The sequence below is a fragment of the Cricetulus griseus genome (assembly GCF_003668045.3).
Source record: "Cricetulus griseus strain 17A/GY chromosome 1 unlocalized genomic scaffold, alternate assembly CriGri-PICRH-1.0 chr1_1, whole genome shotgun sequence".
Taxonomy (NCBI): domain Eukaryota; kingdom Metazoa; phylum Chordata; class Mammalia; order Rodentia; family Cricetidae; genus Cricetulus; species Cricetulus griseus.
The window spans coordinates 132,077,153-132,098,666 of NW_023276807.1; the positions used below are offsets into that span (position 1 = coordinate 132,077,153).

At 41.9% G+C, this 21,514-nt stretch overlaps 1 protein-coding gene across 1 annotated transcript in view; it reads right to left on the reverse strand.

Annotated features, from left to right (window-relative positions):
* Positions 1–500: 500 nt before the first annotated feature.
* Positions 501–21,514, reverse strand: part of Tmem156 (transmembrane protein 156) — a 60,480-nt gene continuing 39,466 nt past the window's right edge. Inside the window, exons 4-8 of the mRNA XM_035453037.1 lie at positions 18,077–18,337; positions 16,119–16,238; positions 13,179–13,262; positions 2,803–2,905; positions 501–1,162 (exon numbers count right to left, since the gene is read on the reverse strand). Of these exons, the coding sequence (XP_035308928.1) occupies positions 1,129–1,162; positions 2,803–2,905; positions 13,179–13,262; positions 16,119–16,238; positions 18,077–18,337 (602 nt within the window). The 3' untranslated portion in view covers positions 501–1,128. The remainder of the gene's footprint in view (positions 1,163–2,802; positions 2,906–13,178; positions 13,263–16,118; positions 16,239–18,076; positions 18,338–21,514) is intronic.

A 21,514-nucleotide genomic window follows, 5' to 3' on the forward strand; every position in this document is an offset into this window, starting at 1 on the left:
AACAACCTCCCCAGGATCCATTTGTCTCCACCACCCAGTGTTGGGGTTACAGATCTGTAAGCATCTTTTTTGTGAGCGCTGAGGATCAGAAAGTGTTTACACAGCAAACACTTTGCCCACTGAGCCTTCTCCCCAGCCCAAGACATGAGTGTCTTTTAAAGTGTGTTTGGTGAAGAAAAGAGAGTGATAGAGAACATGGTAGGGCAAAAATTTTGTGCTATAATGATGATTAATGGAGATGGAACTTAGCAAGGTCTGTTTGCTCCATTTCTTCAACTATCCTGAATCTATGTGGATAAGGATGCTGCTTGTTTATGCTTGGGAATGAGAGAACCACCTCTCCCATGGGGTCTTAGACTCTGTTTCTGAGGACAGTCAGGAAGGGATTTGTTTGACCTGCCTTGTAGGAGATGGGTCAAGGGAGCTCAGGGTGGCTTCTGCTGGTTAGATACACAACTTTAGTCACACAATCATATCGGAAGAACACATTCCCTCTTAACTCTGGGAGATACTGGTTTATTTTTCAATATGAAGAACTGAATTCTTGTCTATGCATACTTCTTATTGAAACTGATACCTATGCTTATTCATGATATCCATGGTGGCTATAACAAATATGAGCCAAAATAAACAGAGGAAACATTTGCTATCAAATTTAAATACTCAAGGCATTTCATTTGAGTCCTTTTTATTACAGTATCCTTGATTTTTTTAAAAAGTCTTATGCTAAAAGGAGACAAGATTTATAAATGCAAATAAATGTTGAACAAATACACAGGCCCTTTTAAACAATTTGCCAACTAGAAACTGTTCATCTGTGTAGGAAAAACCATCCTGCACCTGCAACATGACCCAGTATGTGGATTTTCATCCTTGGTCACTCTTGGTTCCTCAAGATGAAGCCCACGTCCATGCTGAGCAGGATATTGATGGGTGGAAGAGGTACCCACTCTCTTATTCTCCCATGGACTCCATCAGCTTGTCTTCCTTGACTCACAACAGCTCTTGACACACTCTTGTCCCCTTGATCTCGTGGGTCAGATATACACTCTCCAGTTGACTCCCATCAGCCAGGGTCTCATCACTGCCATTCACCTATCAGTACTTCCTCAACTGGGCCCAAACTCTTCAAAGTCTTTGGTCCAGATTGTCCAAGGATAGCCTGAAAGGAGGTTTTTATTTTTTTCAAATGCATAACAAATATTATTCACCTAAATAGTTTCTTAAGTATTGTCTAAAATTAGGATTGGTAGAAAGCAATTTTAAGTCATTCATTTCAAACACTATATCCTATATAACAAAATACCTTTCTTCTGTCACTAACTAGGGGCTCTATCCACTACTGTGTTATACAATGATGCTCCTAGTAGTGCATCCCTGCAAAGAGAGCATCAGAGTGATGAGAAACTTGCAAGCACAGGACAGAGGAAACCTAGGCATTCCTCTTGCCTCTGCCACCACAGGACTTTTGACATCTCAATGGAAACAAAAGTTGCTGCAGATCTCTCTCTGTTAAGACAATACATGGCAATGGTAGGACAGCAGTGGAATGATTCTTCCACTCCATATCTTTATTTAGGATCTAGCAAAAGTTAGGCATCTTGTCCTCTGTCAGCTCTACGATCAGCTCTTCTAGACCCCATGTTACTTTACACTTGTCACTGGGATTGCAGTTTCTCTACTCTGATTTCCCCCACTAATTGCCAAGGAGTAGAGTTCTTGACACAAAGTTCATATTTGACGCAAATAACCAAAGTGGAGCATGTTTAACTGTGAGCTTGAATCAGACATAGGGCTCAGGAAGATTTTTCTTGGCACACTCATTAATCAGACCTAGGAATTTCTAGCCAACAGCAGACCCTGACCACACTAAGTTCTGCCAGAATTTCTTCTTGAACACAAACGGATCTATATCACTAGGTTTCCACTTTGCCACTTTGCATATTGGCCCTTTGGGCAGGATCTTTAATTACCTATCCAAATCTGCTCTCCACTTCCTTCCACCTGCTTGGTGCCTTGCCAGAGGCCACCTTGGCTTGTCTTAGTCTGTCTCTTCCTGGTTGGCCTTGGCCAATGGAGAAGATTAGCACATCTGAGAAAAGGAAGGCCAGGGCTTGTTTTGTTGTTGTTGTCTCTTTCTCCACATCTTGTCTTAATAGAGCCTGGACCAATGACCTCTCAAGTACTATGAAGTCTTAGTGACATGGGCAGTCACAATGAAGCACAAAGGGAGGTGCCCAGAGACACACTTTCTGTTACCATCTTTACACACTGTACTGTACATGACTATATGCCATTGTAGCCATTTAATACATATTTGATGAATGAATGAAAATCATCTCGACCACACTTCTGAGCACAGTTTTAAATTGGAATATATTAAATTAAGGCACATTCATCTAGAGTATCAGATGCTAAATTTAAAGTTATATTTCAATGACTAGGTGGATGGGTTCAACTGAACAAATCTCATGCTCCCTTTTCTCATGCTCTGACTTATTTACGGCTCGACTCCAAGACAAGTGATGCTAAGGGATGGGCTGACATTTCAGGGACAGTTGAACAGACTGAGAGATTAGTCTAATAGACTGAGAGATTAGTTTTCTGATCCTTCCTAAATCTTGGAGAAAATGGGCACTTTAGCTTGTGTCACCTAATTCCAGTGGGCTGGCTTCTCAAGTTTATTACTTCTGTGTCCACCACCAAGATAGCAATGCTGATGAGGGTCAAGCAGAGTTCCCTGAAGCCATTCATGTTTATAACGCACAAGTCAAATTGTCAATAAGGTTGAGTATCACTCACCGTGTGTATTGATCTTGCTGGTGCACTGCAGAAGTGACTTCAAGTTCTGGTATTGGGGGAAGCACCTCCACGACCTGCACTGACGGCAGCCCTCGAGTGGATTCTACAGTTCAAGACAGAGAGCTGTGTCAGTCAATAGCAAGACAAAAATAAGCTGTAATATAGATGTGTTGGAAGAGAATCTTGCCCTCCATTTAAAAAGGATTTGGACAGTTTCTATCATTCATTCCATTTCCTTTGGATGATTCTAACACTTTAACACACTTCAATCAACTCTGTGTGTGTGTGCCTCCATTTCTTCCTCCAGCTTCTCACCATGTTTCCTGATAATACAATCTGAAGCAGTGCAAAATCGCCATTAAAATTAGCATTTATCTCATACAACAAGGACATCTGTTCAACCATGTTCATAGCAGCATTATTTGTAGTAGCCAGAAACTGGATGCAGCCTAGATGCCCCTCAACCAAAGAATGGATAGAGAAAATGTGGTACATTTACACAATGGAGTACTACTCAGTCTTGAAATTTGCAGGAAAATGGATGGAACTCGAAGAAACTCGAAGAGAGAGGTAACCCAATCACAAAAAGACAAACATGATATATACTCACTCATATGTGGACCTGCTTTTTGATACATAGTAGTGACCTGCTTTATCAGAGCTGTTTTTAATGATGTTGCTCAGAATGGTTTCATTCCAGATGAAGATTGAGAAGCTAATTAAAAAAAATGGTGCCAGGTACCACAAGAGTAACAGAACTGTGCTGTTTTCTGGGATTTTGCTTTTTACTTTTTTGTTGTTGTTGCTGTTTTTTAAATGGAGTGTGCTTGATATCTCTACAATTTTGTTCAAATGACTGCGGAACCTGGAAAAGCTGTTGCTGCTATTGATGCATAACATACTGCTATTATTAGTTATATATAGATATATAATTTGAATTTTTGGAAACTTTAGCTGTGCTGTCAACTTTGGAAAAAAGTATCCCAGTTTACCGTGTTGAGTTGGCATTGTACAGAAATTAACAGCCATATTGGTCTAGAAATGTTGAACTTAATTTTTTTCCATTTGTACAGGGGTAACACAGTGTATTAAATATGTAAGGTCTTATCTACGTGGGTTTGATTACAAAAACTAATAAAGTATTCTCTAAATAAAAAAAATAGCATTTATCCCACATTTAGTCTTCTAAAGTGTAAAATGACAAAAAACTTCCCCAACCAAGAGTCAGATGAGACTTGAAACAGTCACTACCTGGGCCCAGAACTGCCATCTCCCTGTGTCTCCTCACAGAACCCTTGCCCTTGAGCCCTGAGCATCTTTTGATTTTATTTCATGGACAGTAAATACCAACTGTAACTATAACTCTTTCCGCCAGCTGCCTGAGTTCTGCCACCACGTTAGGGCTCCCAAATAACATACAGAGTCTTATATTAGTTACAATACTGCTGGCCAATGACTAGGATTTCTTATTTGCTAGCTCAGTTTTAATTATCAACCATAACTACTAATCTATATTTTTATAAGGATTTATCTTACCGAGGACGCTGACCTTACACGTCTTCTCTTCCTAGGATCACATGGCGACCTCTCCTCTTTACTACATTTCCCAGAATCCTCCTCTACTCCTAGCCACACGTATCTTGCTTCCCTATTGGCCAACAGTGCTTTATCAACCAATAAGACAAACATACACACAGAAGGAATTCCCCCATCAACCAACCACATCTAGGGTACCACTTCTGTCAGTCCAGCCTCACACCAAAGTTCCTCAAAACCATGATTTGATGGGGAATGTACTACTGTGGATGTTTATCTTATTGATTGTTAAATAAAATACTGTTTGGCCAATGAGACAGCAAGTTAGACAGAAATAGGCGTCAAAGAGGATTCTGGGAAATGTAGTAGAGAAGTGCTGATCCAGGCAGGAAGTGACATAGCAAGGAGACTCATATTTAAGCAAAGGAGAAACAGGAAGGGCCCTCTTTTCCCCTTCCTTCTCCAGCGGCAGGATGTGACCACCAGCAAGGAGGGACGCCAATAAGGCGTCCGATAAGATAAGTCTTATAAAATATATAGATTTATGATAATTAAGACTGAGCTAACAGATGAGGAATCCTAGTCATTGGCCAAGCAACTTTGAACCTAATACAAGTTTCTGTGTATTTATTTGGGCCTAACTTGGGCAGGCGTCTAGCATAAAGCTCACACGTGGCGGTGGGGCTCAGCGGCTTTTGATGGAAAGATATATCGTAACAATGATTAGCTTTTATTACTGGAGGAAGATGAAGTGTTTTACAGATGTAATCAGCATCCCAGACTGTTTGGTTTTTAGCTGACAAAAAGGGAGATTTTCTTGAGAGTGTCTGATCCTGATTTCATAATAAAGCTCTCCAAAGAGAGACCAGGTCTTCTCAGATCAAAATCCCAAGATCAGAGACATTCTAGCTGGATTAAAGAAGCAAACAGTCATGTGGGACTGTAGGTGACAGGGAGGTGCTGTGACTGGCTTTGGTACACAGCCAGTAAGAAGCCAAGGTCCTCAGTACACTGAAGCAAGGAGGTGAATTCTGCCAGGTGTGACCTTGGAAGCAGGGTCTCTGAATGAGCCTTCAGCGTGGCTGACCTCTTGATTTCAGTTCTGGGAGTCTCTGAACTGAGCCATGCTCAGCTAAGGAATGCTCAGCTCTCAGCACGCAGAAGCAGAGATAACACATATACATCCTGTTAAGCTGTTAAGTTTGCAGTAATTGGTTACACAGCAGAAACTAATATAGTGACAAACAGAGTCTCTGCCTAAATGTCACCAGAGGCAATGATTAAATTCCAAGCACCCACATGGCAGCCCACAGCTGTCTGTTATTTCAGTTCTGGGGACCCTATGCCCTCACATATGCATACATGTAAGCAAAAAACCAGTGCACATAAAAACAAAAATAAAATCATTTAAAAGAAAAATGCAGATTCTTGGGTTCTGTCCCTGATCTATTGGATTTGACTCTCCATTCCTAGAAGCCTGGGAGCTGGAATGTCCTAGACTTCCTATGAAGCCTTTTGGAATAAATTTGCTGTGCAAATAATTGCTTAGACAACCCTTGACAAGATGTCTTGGGCCTTCTGTAATTTGAGATTTGGAAACTGTTCTTCTTAAAGGTCATATCAAAGGAGCCTATTCATAAAGTGAAATAATTATCATGGAGAATTAATAAAGTCCTTCTGGCTGAAGAGCCAGCTGCTCGTCGTCTGCTTATGAATTTAGTGTGTGGATGTTTTATAGTGTGGTATAACCATACTGTAGTATGGAAAGCTATTACTGTCAAAATGATGGCTGGTCTGGAATATTCTCTAGTGGTGCATTATCTTTGGTTTCCCCTAGTATCCAAAGTCATGCAACTCATATGCTAATAGCAAAACTTCTAAAAATCGACCTTAAAAAAACATCCAAAGTCAGATAGATGGTGTGTCATTTTAATACCTTCTTCAAAATAGCTAAGACAGGTGAGATTTTTCCTCTCATACTACACTGGAAAATAGGGTTTCTTTCAAATACTATTAATTCACCAATGCTAGTTAAGGCACCACACAGTTAAGTTAAGGCACAAACTGTCAGAAATATTTTAAGATGTCATAAATATCTTTTCAGAAATTTGTCAATTCTCTCACCCAAACACTTGATGTTTTTCAGGAACCTCTAAAGGGCTTTAAAATTTTTAAAAGAACCCCAGGGCGAATTTCAACCTGACTGAGTCTCACAAAAAGAATGAATTTCCACAGTAGAAAAAAAGGCCTTATCACACTGCCTTATCGATGTCCAGGCTGCCCTGCTATGCAATGCCTCTTCTTTGTTTTTTGTTTTTTTTTTCTCCAAAAAAGATTTCTATCCCCTTTCAAAGGTCTTTTACATCTGGGACATATGGTATCTAACCTCATTTTATTCTTCCAGTGTAATTTTGTATTCCCTCTGTGTAACCTGCAAGGTGTTTTCGCATCACTTTGTCCCTGGTGGGTTTCCTGTCAGACACCAGGTCCACTGCCCAGAGGAGAACTGATCCAAGGCTTCTCTTGGTTGGAAAGCCTACTCTTGCCATCAATTTTTTTATGTGCTTGCCTCCAAACTACTTGTTCAGTTACATTTTGCTTTTTGTGTACATAAAAGGAGTGTGGGGGTGGGTGCTTTGTGTGTGCAGGTGCGTGGATGTGTGTGCACAAGGGAACATGTGTGTATGCGTGTGGCAGTCAGACATGTCAGTCCTCTTCAGGCCCTGTCCACCTTGTGCTGTTGTTTTGTTTTGAAACAGTCTGGGGCTCACCCAAGAAGGCCAGGCTGCCTGGCCAGTGAGCCCCAGGGATCTGCCTGTCTCTGTCACCACAGCCAGCTTTTTTCTATAGGTCCTGGCTATTCTTGAATTCAGGTCCTCCTTCTTGTGAACGTTCTGGTAACTGACTTACTTAATTTTTGTGATTATTTATTTGTCTTGGAAAGTGTCAGTTAAGCCCAGATCATAAGACAAAGTTAGGGTTGGAATGGGGATGTACATGGTGGGCAGCAAGGGAGACCAGAGGGTCCAGGCAGGGACCATCTGGCAAAAGATGGAGGACATGTTCAAAGCATATGTTCTGCAATCTGTTCTTCCAGAGCTGGTATGAATGGCTGTCATACAGAGCCATTTGATGAATGCCTATAATAAATCATCCTATTCCAGCTGTGGACTCTTCACACTTACGTATTTCTTTCTACAAAGAAAGCCATCCCTTGCATTTTGATCTAGTCTATAAGCCAGCAGATAGCTATAACCTTCTCTGCTTTATGGACACAACCTGCATTTTAAGAGACATCAATATTATGGGTAAAGCAAGTAAAAATTTAAACTTTCATGTTATCTTGCTTAGTTGCAAAACATCTGGCACCAGCCATTTATCTTCTCTTCTGCAGGAAATTGAGACCTGCACAGTCTTTATTATCCTGGCCATAAACATGCTGGGAATTATAACTTTATATTGCCATTAGTTTTATTTGGGGTACTATGAATTGGGCCATTCCCCCTGACAACCTCTTTCATAGTAAAAGTCCATTTTCTTTTCTCTGTGCTATCTAAGAGCCCACCCACACGAACTGCAGGAGAGAAAATGCTTTTAACCAATGCTGAAATGGCTCTTGTGAAGACTCACATTGTCACACAAGCCGCTACAGCTTTCTAGAGGGAACATGTTTCATCTCCATTGACAGGGTTAAATGTATAAAGCAATAAGAGTTTTGAAATGAACCAGCCTGGTCCCCAGGTCATCACTCCCGTTGGGATAGTGTGCTACAGAATACACTGTTTGGAAAGACCTGATTAAATCCCGACTCTGCTAGGCACTACCTATAAACCAGTAACTTCAATCAATTACTTACCATAAAATTCCACTGTCTTAGCTTCATGTGTGACTAGTTGCTTAGCCAGTAAACCAGTTATTTAAACTCTCTAGGATTCCATTTTCTCATTAGAAGAAGAGTGAAACGCATAGGAAATTCAGTAAATTGATTTGTATGAAATTACAGCACAGACAGCAGCACAGTCCTTGATATGACAAGGCAGCCTTATCCTAAGGCAGCCCAGAGGAGATTCTCTCTAACTGTGTTGGGGGCCCCATGGAGGAGGAACTGTGCCTAGAATACCAATGTTTGCTGGGATGGTTGGTAGGTGGTCAGTGTTCAGTTAAACTTTGTTAGAGAATTAAAGGAAACAAGCTTAGAGTTTTGACAATTTCACCATTTGAGGCAAGATGTGGAATGTGACTCTGTCTCCCCTTCAGGCAGCTGGGGTGAGTGGAAGCAATGATGAGTGGAAGAAATGATGCAGAAACCTGGTGTAGATATTACATAATGGCTCCCAGAAAGCAGGTGGCCATCTCACGGGTTCTCTCAAGAACACAGAAGGCGGGGCTGGAGAGATGGCTCAGAGGTTAAGAGCACTGACTGCTCTTCCAAGGGGTCCTGAGTTCAATTCCCAGCAACTACATGATGGCTCACAACCATCTGTAATGAGATCTGGTGCCCTCTTCTGGCCAGCAGGCATGAAAACAGAACATGCAGACAGAACACTGTATACATAATAAATAAATCTAAAAAAATGAATTTGTTTAAAAAAGGAAAGAAGAAGAACACAGAAGCCATTGGCTGGAGAGATGCCTCAGGAATTAGGAGCCCTTGATGCTCTTGCAGATCACCCAAGTTAGGTTCCCAGCACTTATATTAGATAGCTCATAACCACCTGTAACTCCAGCTTCAGGGAATCTGTCACCCCCTCCTGGTCTCCATAGGCACTGCATGAACATGGTGCCCATACGGAAAAGTAGGCACACACACACAATAAAAATAAATTTTAAAACTTTTTAAAAAGAACTCAGAAATTCAAAGAAAGGACAGTTCCTCCCCCAGATGCTTGTCCTTGGATGTGTGATCCAGGGAGAGACACAAAGTTGCCATTTGGCCAAATGGCACACCCAACAGTAGAGATACAAGGAAGTACTTTCTTGCTGTCCAATTCCCAGGCTATGACTTTGGGCTATATTGTTTGACTTCTTGGCCTCCTAAACTCTTGTTTATCTTCTAATATCAGATTCTTTATTTTTCCTAAGGCTTCTACAGGCAACTCACTGATTCCCCAATCCATTAGTCTTTTACAGTCAAAGTGGCTTTGCAGTGCTTACATCCCATTCTTTATGTCCTAGGCCACTTCCTATGACCTTAGTCTTGGCTTCTCTTTCTAGTCAACCCATAAGTCATCGTTTCTAGAGGATTTTGTGGTTGATGATGTTGTTAGTTTTTTGTATTGCTTGAGATTGAATCTAGGATCCTTCTCATGTTAGGCAAAAGCTGTAGCCCTTACAAATACATTGAAAATATCTCCCAAAGAACATATGTAGACATCCGGTACTCTTGTATGGTACTCTTTGGGGGATGTTTGAGCAGTAAGGCCTTGTTGGAGGAAACTTGTTCTCAGAGGCCAGCTTTGAGAATTTAAAAACTTGAACAATTTCCAGTTTGTTCTTTCTGCTTTATGCTGTGGGTTTGAAGATGTGAGCTCTCAGCTTCCTGCTTCTATTGCTGTGCCCAGCACTCGCCACTGTGCCTTCCTCTCATGTTGGACTCTCATCCCTCTGGAACCATAAACGGAAGTAAATTCTTCCTTTTATAAGTTGTTTCTGATCCTACTTTTCACAGCAACAAAAAGCAACCAATATTTCTCAAGATGCCTTCCTGGAGGGATAGCCTGGAAGTTTGCAGTGCTCACTGCTCTTCCAAAGGCCACAACCACCTATAACTCTAGTTCTTGGCAATTCAACACTCTTGTCTGGACTCTGTGAGCAATCGTGTGTGTGTGTGTGTGTGTGTGTGTGTGTGTGTGTGTGTGTGTGTATACACACACAAATAAAATCTCTTTTAAAATGCCTTTCTTAAAATGGTTGTCATTTCTCATTGTTCTTTGATATCCTTAGCTGTCCATGTTTTCAATGAAGAGAATTATGTTCCTTCTGATCATTCTTGCTCTGTGTGTTCATGCTCACTTCTCCCATCCTTCAGATCCATTTATTTCTAATTTTTAAATTTATTTCTGGTATTTTCAAGACAGGGTCTCACTATGTATCTCTGGTCGTCCTGGAACTCATTATGTAGACCAGAATGGCCTCAAACTCACAGAGAATCAGCCTGTCTCTTCCTCCCAAGTGCTGGGATTAAAGGTGTGTGCCATTATACCTGGCAAGATTCATTTATTGCTTACCTCCCCTTTCCTATACCCGTTTCTTCCCTACGGCTGTGCTGTTTGATAAAATTTTATCGTGATTGAATGGCATCCCAAAATAATAACTGAATAAATAAGATATTAAGGAAATTAATACCAAGACAGACAACATGAGCCATCATCATGTTTTCCAGGCAAAGAGGGAACTATCAGAGGCACACTTCTTCCACATGGCTCTAATATGTGTCAGACTCTGGGCAGATAGGATCCTGTTGAGTCCTCCTTGTTTCTTTTTTAGAGGATGGATGATTTGGGGATGGATGAGCCTCTCCACATCTCAGTGTGTATGTGTGTTTGTGTTACAATGTAATGAGTGGCTAGCACTGACAACAGGCTCTGTTGATTGTGGCACACAGGCATCACTTTTTGGAATTCCTTTTTTTTTTTTTTTTTTTTTCTTTATGTTACTGTATTTCCAGAGACTCATACGGGCACATTTTCCCTTACCTCTCACAGCTGCTTGTAATCCGTCATGACAAAGAGCAGCCTTAAAGGCAGCACTCAGGGGAGACATGATTTTCTTTCCACTTCTCTCTCAGAAAGAGCAGCTTAGAATGGGAAGGGGGAGCACTCAGGTTAAAGAACATAAATAAGAAGGACCTACTGCTTTTCCTTTTGAGGATGCTAAACCTCAAAGGGATTCTTGGTCCTTAAAAAAAAAGGGTCATCACCCTGGATCTGCCCTGAACATTACTATGTATGCCTGGTAATAAAGCCAGAGGGTTTTTAGTGAGAGCCATTACAGAGAAGGCAGACCTGAGGCTGTTTTTTGTGGGTGCAGGAAAACCACAGGCTCATAAATATAACTTGTGAGGCTCAGCTTGTGGCTAGCCAGGCTTTAAAATTTGTGACTCCCGCAATTATCTAAGGTGACAGGGGAACAATTGACTTGTTCTCAGACAAGACTGCTGTGCTGGGAATTATGGCTAGGGAACAGAAATGGCCAGACTTCCTCAGGCAATCACAGAACTCAGCAGAGCTGGGTTGAACCATTCCTGGGGTGAGGGCGGGCAGGTATACTAGACAAGAGAGACAAACAGAAGAATCATCATTTTCTTCCTTTACAAAAACTATTTTTCTCCTTAAAACGACTCCAGGGTTTTTTTTTTTTTATATCATTAATTTAAAAAAATTTTTGTGAGCCACACAAGATTTCCATAAACTTGACTCCTAGACAGCTGATGATGAGTATCTTCTAAATAATGCTTACTTCTAGCCACAGCCTAATAATTTGCTGATTCCAACTAGGAAGCCTAAAATGTTTAAACTGAGATCTTTAGGGGTACGCAGACTAGTTTGTTCCCAGACTGAGCATCTTTGTGGCTGCCTGTTTTGATAGCTACCAAAAGCCTTGGGCACATGGTCCCCAGTGAAATGCTGGCTGTGTCCATAGGTGACTGCTGCTGCCCTGCAATGGAAGGCAGGGAGTTGTCCAGCTTCCTCTCATGTTTGAAAAGAGTTTACACACCAGATCTGAAGCTTCTTTTTGTGTAAACTTCTCACCAAGTGCAAAGGAGCTGTTCACCCACCTGAGACAAAAGAATATGAGTAGTACAGCTCAATTCTATCATTTTTCAAGGAGTCGAAAATATTCTTTCTTTCCAGGCATATGAGCATAATCCTACCACACAGGGGCTGAGACAGGGGAACTATATAAGCTTGAGGCTAGCCTGGGCTACATAGTAAGACCTTGTCTGACAGAGAAAAAGGGAGAATAGCCAGGAACTGTTGCACAGACTGGAAGAGATTAAAATGAAAACTAAATGCAAGCCAGGCCTTGTGACACAGGCCTATAATACTGAGGTGAGAGGGTCACAAGTTTGAGCCCTACCACAGCTATACAGTAAATTCAAGGCCAGCCTGAGCAATTTAGTGCAGTCCTGCCTCAAAATTAAAGGGGGGGGGCATAGTTCAGTGGTGTAGTGTGCTTGCCTAGCTTGCCCAACGTTGGGTTTTCAGTTTTTAAAAAATCCTTTATCTTTGGTAAAGGAGAAGGACTTTCCCCTATCCATGTCGTCGTCTTTCTTTTTTAATGTGGTTTGACAGCAGGAATTCTAAAGGAGGCCTCACAATTAGAAAGAAATGAAGTTGGAACCAAAGCGTCTGTGCTCACAGCCCTCTTAGCTGCTCTAATTAGGACACCTTATTCCCTCTGTGCTCAGCAGAGGACAGGGGGCTTTTTAATTGAGGCTATTAGAAGTTCTCTTTACACAACGACGACCCGTGAAGTGACGGCTCCAGCAGAAGCTCTGCCCACTCTACAATTACTTCTTGCAATTCTGAGAAATAATGGTATCTTGTCTCATTTAAAAATAAGTCCCAGGCTCATTCCCCACGGAGTTCTCTCCCTTGCCTGCCCACATGAGCGTCTTCTTGCCAATTAGGCAAACTTTCCATTATTTACGGAGGTGGCTTTGATCATAACTGTCCCCTGATAATGAGACGTACTAAGCTGGATTTCATTTGCCCACAGTTGCTTTATTCTGAACTCAAGGGGACTTAAAATGAACTCAGATCTGGAGTTTGCGCTCTACTGAGAGGGCGTGGTTTGGGAATCCCGGGTCTGGTGCTGTCTGATGCCGCAGAACTCACCTGGAATAACCCTCGTGTTCAAAGCGCTCAGCTCCGCAGAGTCACTTCCTCTTAAGAGAACGGATGTAGATTTGTATTTATGACCTTTTCCAAGAAAAGAAATTAAAGATTTAGATGACAGACCAGCACATTTTGCCAGCTGCGGTGGTCTAGGCCTCTAATTTGCAGCACTTGTGGGGCTGAGGCAGGAGCATCCTGAGTTTGAAGGCAGCCTGAACTACAAGTGGTCCCTGAGCCACTCCCTTCCAAATTCAATTTCTCGTTGCATTCCCTGTGCTAGTTTGAAGGATTATCACAGAGATAATCTGTGGGTTTGCAGGCTCAAGGGGGTGCGGGGCAACCGGCATCAAGGGCTTTCATCATTAAGTCGTCTTTCATGTGGGCATGTGGGCACACGCCTTTGGCACCCTGAAGGCAGAAGCAGATACATCTCAGTGAGTTCAAGGTCAGCTTTGTCTACACTGTGAATTCTAGGCCTGCCAGAGCCACATAGTGAATTTATGTCTCAAAACAAACGAACAAACAAAAAGCCACATAACAATAACAAAAAACCCCATAGACTCTTTCTAAAAGTAATAGTTTCTCCTCTACCATAAATAATGTTATGTCCATCTGCTAATGAAAAGCACCAGCCTGTATTTACAAAATACCATTTTTATCTACGTATCATATGGATATGATATACAGAATATTTAGGAAGCATTGCAGATTAATTATATCCAGTGGCATGGGTATTGTGGGTTTTTTCATTGTTTTATATGCTTAAACTCTGAAGGAAAACCTTTGAAAGCCATTGAATTTGTCATCTGGTTAAACATTTGAAAGAATTTAATGTACTTCCCATTGTGACCCGTGTCTTTATAGGCATTTTCCTACCTTCTCTCTTTCTCAATCTGCATTCATATATGAAAAATAGTTCAAGAAATATAGACATATGAATTATTTTCAGCTACCACACATTTGCCCAAACTAACAAAGATTTCAATGTCTAAAAGATACCAAGGCTTTAATCCGGCATTTTATTAATTGTGTAGATTTGAATAAAACTTTTAACTTTCCTGAGTTTGTGAGTTTTCCCCCTTTTCATGAAAAAAAAAAAAAGAAAACAATGGTACTGTTTATATTCTTCTCTGGTTCATTTGCTGGCTATGACAAATGCTAAGACAAAAAAGGGAAAGACTTCCCAGTCACATTCAGCATTGAGGGGAATCAAGGCTGCATCCTGTCACCTCCCACCAGGGAACTCACTTCACAGCCAGGAAGTGCAGCAGGAACCATGAAGGCTGCTGCTTGCTAGCTGGCTTGAAGACTGGCTTGTACTTAGCTGGCTTTCTTTGTTTTGTTTGTTTGTTTGTTTGTTTGTTTTTGTTTTTCAAGACAGGGTTTCTCTGTGTAGCTTTGGAGCCTGTCCTGGCACTCACTCTGTAGAACAGGCTGGCCTCAAACTCATGGAGATCGGCCTGCCTCTGCTGAGATTAAAGGTGTGCACCACCAAAACGCCCAGCTCAACTGGCCTTCTTATGCAGTTCAGAACCACCTGCTTAGGGATGGGGCTGTCCATGGTGGGCTTGGTCCTTCTGCATCAATTATGAATCCATGACAGCCCCACCACCTGACAGACACGGCCAAAGGCCAATCTGACCTGGGCAACCCCTCCCTTGAGACTCCCTTCTAGGATTATTCTAGACTGTGTAAAGTTGACAGTTAAGGCCATCCAGGACACACACTTTGATCATCTAAGGAAAATAATCATTATACAAGTACACAACTTGGACATGTCATTAACCATAACACTTCAGGCCTTTATTACTAAGGTGTCAGAGATAAGACTTGACCTGAAACTACTCTCAAAAATTCCTGAAACAAAGTCTTAACCCAAAGAATCAATGGCACCCTTGCTTGTCTGCAGCTGACCATTACTTACTCTGTTGCTGTGGTGACTAACAGCCTTGCCTGTCAAAGAACATAAGAGCCTAAAAAGTGAACGTTGTCTGGCCATACTACAATCCTTCATCCAAAAAAAGAGAAGAGAAAAAAAAAACCAAAGCTGGGGGGGGGTACATCCTTTTATTCCCAGCACTCAGCAGGCAGAGACAGGTGGATCTCTGTGAGGCCAGCCTGGTCTACAAAGTGAGTTCCAAGAGAGCCAGGGCTATTACAGAAAGAAACCCATCTTTAAAAAAGAGATGGGGGAGGGGAGAATTAACTGTGCCCCGACACTATTCAACTCCTTGGGTGATTTCCATGGGGCAGAGGCAAGTACCCCATAGGACAGTTGGAGAAAGCCATGCTTAGTGATGGTAACTCACTCAAAGCTATAGATGGCAATATGAGTATCTAACTTGAGTCAATATGTCTTCAGAGCCTATTATCATGATGATGCTTTTTATACTGTCTTTAAGAGATCAACTGGTTGTAGAAGAACTGTCCATCAAGTCTGATATGCAGCCAGCTGGTATATGCCCACGTACATTTACAATCCATTCTGATAGAATGCCAGGTCATAGCAATTGTTAAAGCTGTTTAACCACCCTGCTCTTCAAAGACTCCTTTTAGTTCTGTCCCACCCAAACTCTACCAACACCCCCTATACTTACTAAGGATTGTTTACACTCAGATTGTTACTTAGAGGCCACTCTCCTCAGGGTCTCTAACTCTGCAAGTGTCATCTTCCACCTCTCTCTATCCGGACTTCCAGTAGGCCTCCCAGCCACCGTCCTGACAACTCCTCCTCTTCACCCTGCCCTTCTCCATTTGCCTGACCATGTAGAGAAAGGCCCGTGAATGTTGGTGCTGCTGTCTTCCCTATACTTTCAGAACCAGCATTTACACAGTAGGTACACAGTAAGTGGCCAACAGAACTAGGGCAAACAGGTGTTTGTACATGTTTCCCTGGGCAAAGCCATACATACGACAATGGGTTTATTTCTCAGTACTTACTCTGCCACCTCTGCATTCTCCTGTGGTCTTCAAGTATTTTGTGGATAATGAGGATGATACTGAGCATAAAAACTAATAGCACTAAAATGTACCAAGTGATCTTCACGGAACAAGTGACAGCTGTAAAAATTTAAAAAAAATAGGAACTATAAAATCAATAAATGTGGCAGACATAGGCACTTGACAACCGTCTGAGTTCTGTCAGGACAGAACCAACTCCTGCAAGTTGTTCTTTGACATCTACTCATGTGCCATGGTGTAATATATATATATATATATATATATATATATATATATATAATAAAAAATTCAACACAATGAGATAGAGCATTAGATAAGAGACAAAGTGGTGGTATGTGCCTTTAACAGAAAAGCTACTTGCTGCCTTAACTGTAACAGGGACACTTGGTCTCCTGTACACTTTTCCAATATATTAAATGAAGCTACTAAATGAGGAAATTGGCCAAGTGGCTCCCAGGGATCCATTTAATTCAAAATCCTGGCATTTAATTTCACTTCCAGGTGATGCCAATATCAATTTTCTTATTGTACATCCAGAGTGCTACAAAGTAGCCTTAGCATCAGAGCTGTGTGCGATTAATCATCATGGCCATGGGCCATGCAGCCCCCAAATATGCCCTCAAATTAACAAAGGTGCAGCAGGAGCAAAGGACATGGGACAGCAACGGAAGGCAGAGAGAGACAGAGGACTGGGCTAAGCCGATGAATGGCCAGGGAGATGAGTGATCAGATCAGTTTCTGCCAGTGTTACAGCTTGGATGGTTCCCAGAGACGCTTGTGACTGAACACTTGGTCCCCAGCTGATTGTGTCATTTGAGGAGATTACACCTTATACATGTCTATGTTTGCTAAAAACAGAATTTTAAAATATTAATTGCCTTTAAGATGATTAAACTTTAGAAAAGCAAAAGCGATAGGGAAGGCTTCCATCTTTTTTGGAGCACCAAAATGCCTAGCAAACAGTTCTGTGGTAGCACCTGCCACTCGGGGTGTAGGGGGGAGACCCTTGTTTCTGTGTGATTCTTTTCTCTGGTTTTATGGTCGTCTGACTCTGGGCCCCCATCTGGTCATGGTACTTGACATATAGAAGGTACTCACTAAATGAATGTCATAAAATGCTTTCTAATAATAGATTTTATGGGTGAGGTGGGGACACGCTGCTTACTAGAAAACATTAACTATGCGGTTCAGAACAGGATGCAAGGAATCTAATCAGCCTTGAACAGAATTTAAATGTCTTTCCCCTCAGAATCAGCCAGTCGCCCTCCAAGAGCCTAATCTGCACAGCATCACATCCAAAAAGTCCTCTCCCCCAGGCTGTGTCAGCTCTGAGAGGATGTGTTAACCTGGCTCGAAGGCAGCTTTAATAGTGTATCATGCATGGATATTTGCCTTTTAAAAGAACTCCCAGCTCTGAGTACTGAGGTGTGTTGGCTTTCCATCAAGTACAGACACCAGGTGTGTTGTAGTTATCCTAGGACAGAGGACCTTTCTAGTGTCCCTCAGATCACAACCCACACATACCGCCTCTGTCTCAGGTTATGACTGAGTCCCATCAAAACACACTCTAAGGAGGCTGGAGAGATGGCTCAGTGGCTAAGAGAACTGGCTGCTCTTCCAGAGGACTTGGGTTCAATTCCGAGCACCCACGTAGCAACTCACAACTGTCTGGAACTCCAGTTCCTGATGATCCAACACCCTCACACAGACATACAGACATGTAAAACACTGATGTTCATAAAATAAATAAATAAATATTTTTTAAAAACACACTTTGAAAGAAAGCAGGTAAAAAGATTAATACTCTTTGGGGCAGTATTATTTCAGCAATGAAATTCTTCAGCCATTTGATTTCTGGTGGATTTCACAGCCCTTTCTTAATTTTAAGTGTGTATACCCAACTTCTCCTTTTTCCTCTCATTTCATTTCAAACTTACATTTCACATCCATTGCTAGGTGCAAGAAGACATGAGTACAATTACTCATGTTTCCCACAATCCCGCAAGTATGGTTTAGAGAATTTTCCCTGCTTGGCTCTTCTTCTACAGTTGTAGATTTTCCAGGGTGGTATTCAGGGGTACAGGTAGTGTTGTATTCCTTCATAGGGTCAACTAGAAGAGCGACCGTGACATTAAAATGCTGACAGGGTGAGTAAAAGTCATTTGCCTTCACTTCCATTGATCCCCTCGTGATAAGACCTAGAAAGAAGTTAAGACAGGTTATTTGCAGAGTGGCAGTATCTAACAAGGAAATGCAATCCAAGCTAAGTCTCACTGGCTGTGATGGTACATGCCTGTAATCCTGAGGATGCTGAGGTAGGACTGTTACAGCTTTGAGGACAGTGAATGTTACATCGTCAGTACCAGGCCTCACAGAGGTACACAGTAAGACCCTGTCTCAAGAAAAGTTATAACCAAGCAAAGCCCTAAATCTATTCTTTTCTATAAAATAAAAAAATGAAGCTATGGGCATTGCAAATAATTATCAAGGTGAATTTTTAAATCATGAAAACCATCGGGGTAAAATAGTATTGTAACCTTTCAGAGAACACACAGATTTGTGGGACAGATCAAATTTTTTAAAATGTTCACAATGTTTTCCATTCCACATTGCCCAAGCTTTCTAGAAATACAACAAAGTATATAAACTGAGTAACTAAATTTTCTCATACTTCTTTTTCTTTTTAAAAATTTTTATGTGCATGGATGTTTTTACGTGTGTGTGTGTGTGTGTGTGTGTGTGTGTGTGTGTGTGTGTGTGTGTGTGATGTATAGTGCACCTGGTGCCCATGGAAGCTAGAAGGCGGCATTGGATCCCCTGGGTCTGGAGTTGCAATTGGTTGAGCATCAGTGTGGGTGCTGGGAATTGAATCTCCATCCTCTGGAAGAGTAGCTGGTGCTCTTACCTGCTGAGCCATCTTTCCAGCCCCTGTCTCTATCTCCTAGTTCTAAAGGCTGGAAGTAAAAGACGAAAGTGCTGGCAGGCTTGGACCCTGCAGGATTGTGGAGAATGATCTACTTTTGTTCCTCTCTTCTGGTGACTGCTAGCAATCCCTGGCTTTCATTGGCTCACAGAAGCACAACCTTGTTCTCTTCCTTCATCTTCATGTGGTACTTTCCCTGTGTGTGTTTCTCTGTCTCCACATATCTGCATGGTGCGTGCACAGGTAAACTGGTATGTGTGGTCAGGAGTGCATGTGTGCTTGCACATGTAGAAGGAGAAGCCAACCATGTTCTTCTGTAGAAACTTTGTTCTGATGAGACATTGTTTCTCATTGGAACCTGGGGCTTGCTGATTGGCTAAACTGGCTGGCCATCATACCCAGGGATCCTCTCTCCACCTGACATTGCTGGGATTACAGGGGTGTGTCTCACACACACAACTTTTCTCTCTGGTTCTGGGGATCTAACTTGGATCCTCACACTTGCCTGCCAAGTACTTAAAGGATGAGTGCCAGCTAACCCCCATGTCTCCTTTTTACAAGGACATCAGTCACACTAGATCAGGTTCCAGGCTGGTGACCTCATCTTAACAACATTATCTCTATCGTGATCTTATTCCACACAACATCTCATTCTTAGGTGTTGATGGCTAATACTTCAACACATTAAAATTCGAGAGGACACAATTCAGTTATCCCAAAACTTTACCAACCTCCCCCAAATAGGGGGAACTTAATTCCCTCCCCATAGTGTCCTGGAGAGTTACATTGGCTTCTAAGTTGTGGGGATGTAAACCAAACACATTGTCTTTTGTATAAAAGGTTTAAATGAGACACAGTTAGCTGTGTCTTTAAAGAACTTTGTAAAGACACCACCTGCCAAAAATCTGTCCCCAGTCAGCAGTTTTTTAAGATCAAAGCATGTGCTCTGTGTTGCATCCTGTTCTCCGTTTATCAACTGCATCGCCTACATTAGCCAGAAGCATAACAATGTGAGGCTGAGTTCTGGCCACTCAGAGTGAGGCCCAGGACCCTTTGAGTTAGAAATAAAAGTCCAGTGGGATACCTGCAGGGCATGCTTGCTTGCTTGCTTATGGCTGGCTACACGCCACTCCGCAGAAGCAAATCTTTTTGCCTTCCTGAAATACTTTGGATTGTGTGGTCATTTTCTCAAGACCACAGACCCAATTTTAACATAGTCAAATGTGGAAGAAATAACATTACATGACCAAGCAGGAAAAAGTGGCACAATTCCACTTTGTCCTTTGGAATGAAAAGACCAGAGTCTCAAATCACTATGAAAAGCCAATTTCTGGCTACCTTGCTGCAAGGAAGTCCTAGATGAATGCTAACAGAAAGGCAGTATAAAAGAAACAATCAACAGGGTGAAAAGGCAGTCTGAAGAATGGGAGAAAATATTCACAGACTAGAACTGAGAAAAGTTAATATCCAGGATATGTAAGGAATTCCTGTCAAGGAAGGAGCAACAATGAGAAAAACAGACAACCAGTTTTAAAATGGGCAGATGTCAGGTACAGTGGTAATGCCTGCTGTCTCAGCTACTCGGGAGGACTGGATACCAGAAGTTCAAGCCCACCATTATTAACATAAGAAAACCATGTGTCTAAACAAACAAACATGTGCAAAGGACTTGAACAGATAGTTATATCTGTTAAAAGGTCTACATCCATAAAAGATATACAGATGTCCAATGGGTATATGGAAACATGTTCAGCATCACTCATCACCATAGAAACACAAGTTAGCACCACAGTCAGATATGGGAAATAGTAAATAAGTTCCTCCAAAAGAGAACAATGTAAACACCGTTCACTCCAGCAAGCTCACTATCTGGCATGTATCCAAAAGACCTGAAATTGGGATCATGAAGACATATTTGCATTCCCACGGCCACAATAACTAAAATAGGGAAACCACCTGAATGTCCCCTAAGACAAATGCATAAAGGAAAAATGGAGTCTGGAGAGATAGCTCAGCAGTTAAGAGCACTTACTGCTCTTCCAGAGGACCCAGGTTCAATTCCCAGCACCTACATGATTGCTCACTCCCTCTGTAACTCAAGTCCCAGGAGATCCAATGCCCTCTTCTTGTCTTGGTGGGCATTACATGCACATGGTACACAGATAAAAGCAAAGCTCTTACACACAAAAAATAAAAATAAATAAATATTTTTTTAAAAAAGGAAAAGATCATTCTTCCCAGGTGACTGTGTGAAAAGAGAGACCTCAGCTGTCCCCAGCTGCCCTGGTTCCCCTGGGTTGTTGCATCTACTCACTAACTGCAACAGTATGAACTGCCCCAAGCCTGAAAAGTCTATCTGTTACCCATCCTGAATTTCTGATCCAGAAGGAACTTGAGGAAAGGAGGGAGAGGGGGGGCCAGGAGAGGGGAGGGAAAACAAAGATGAAGAAAG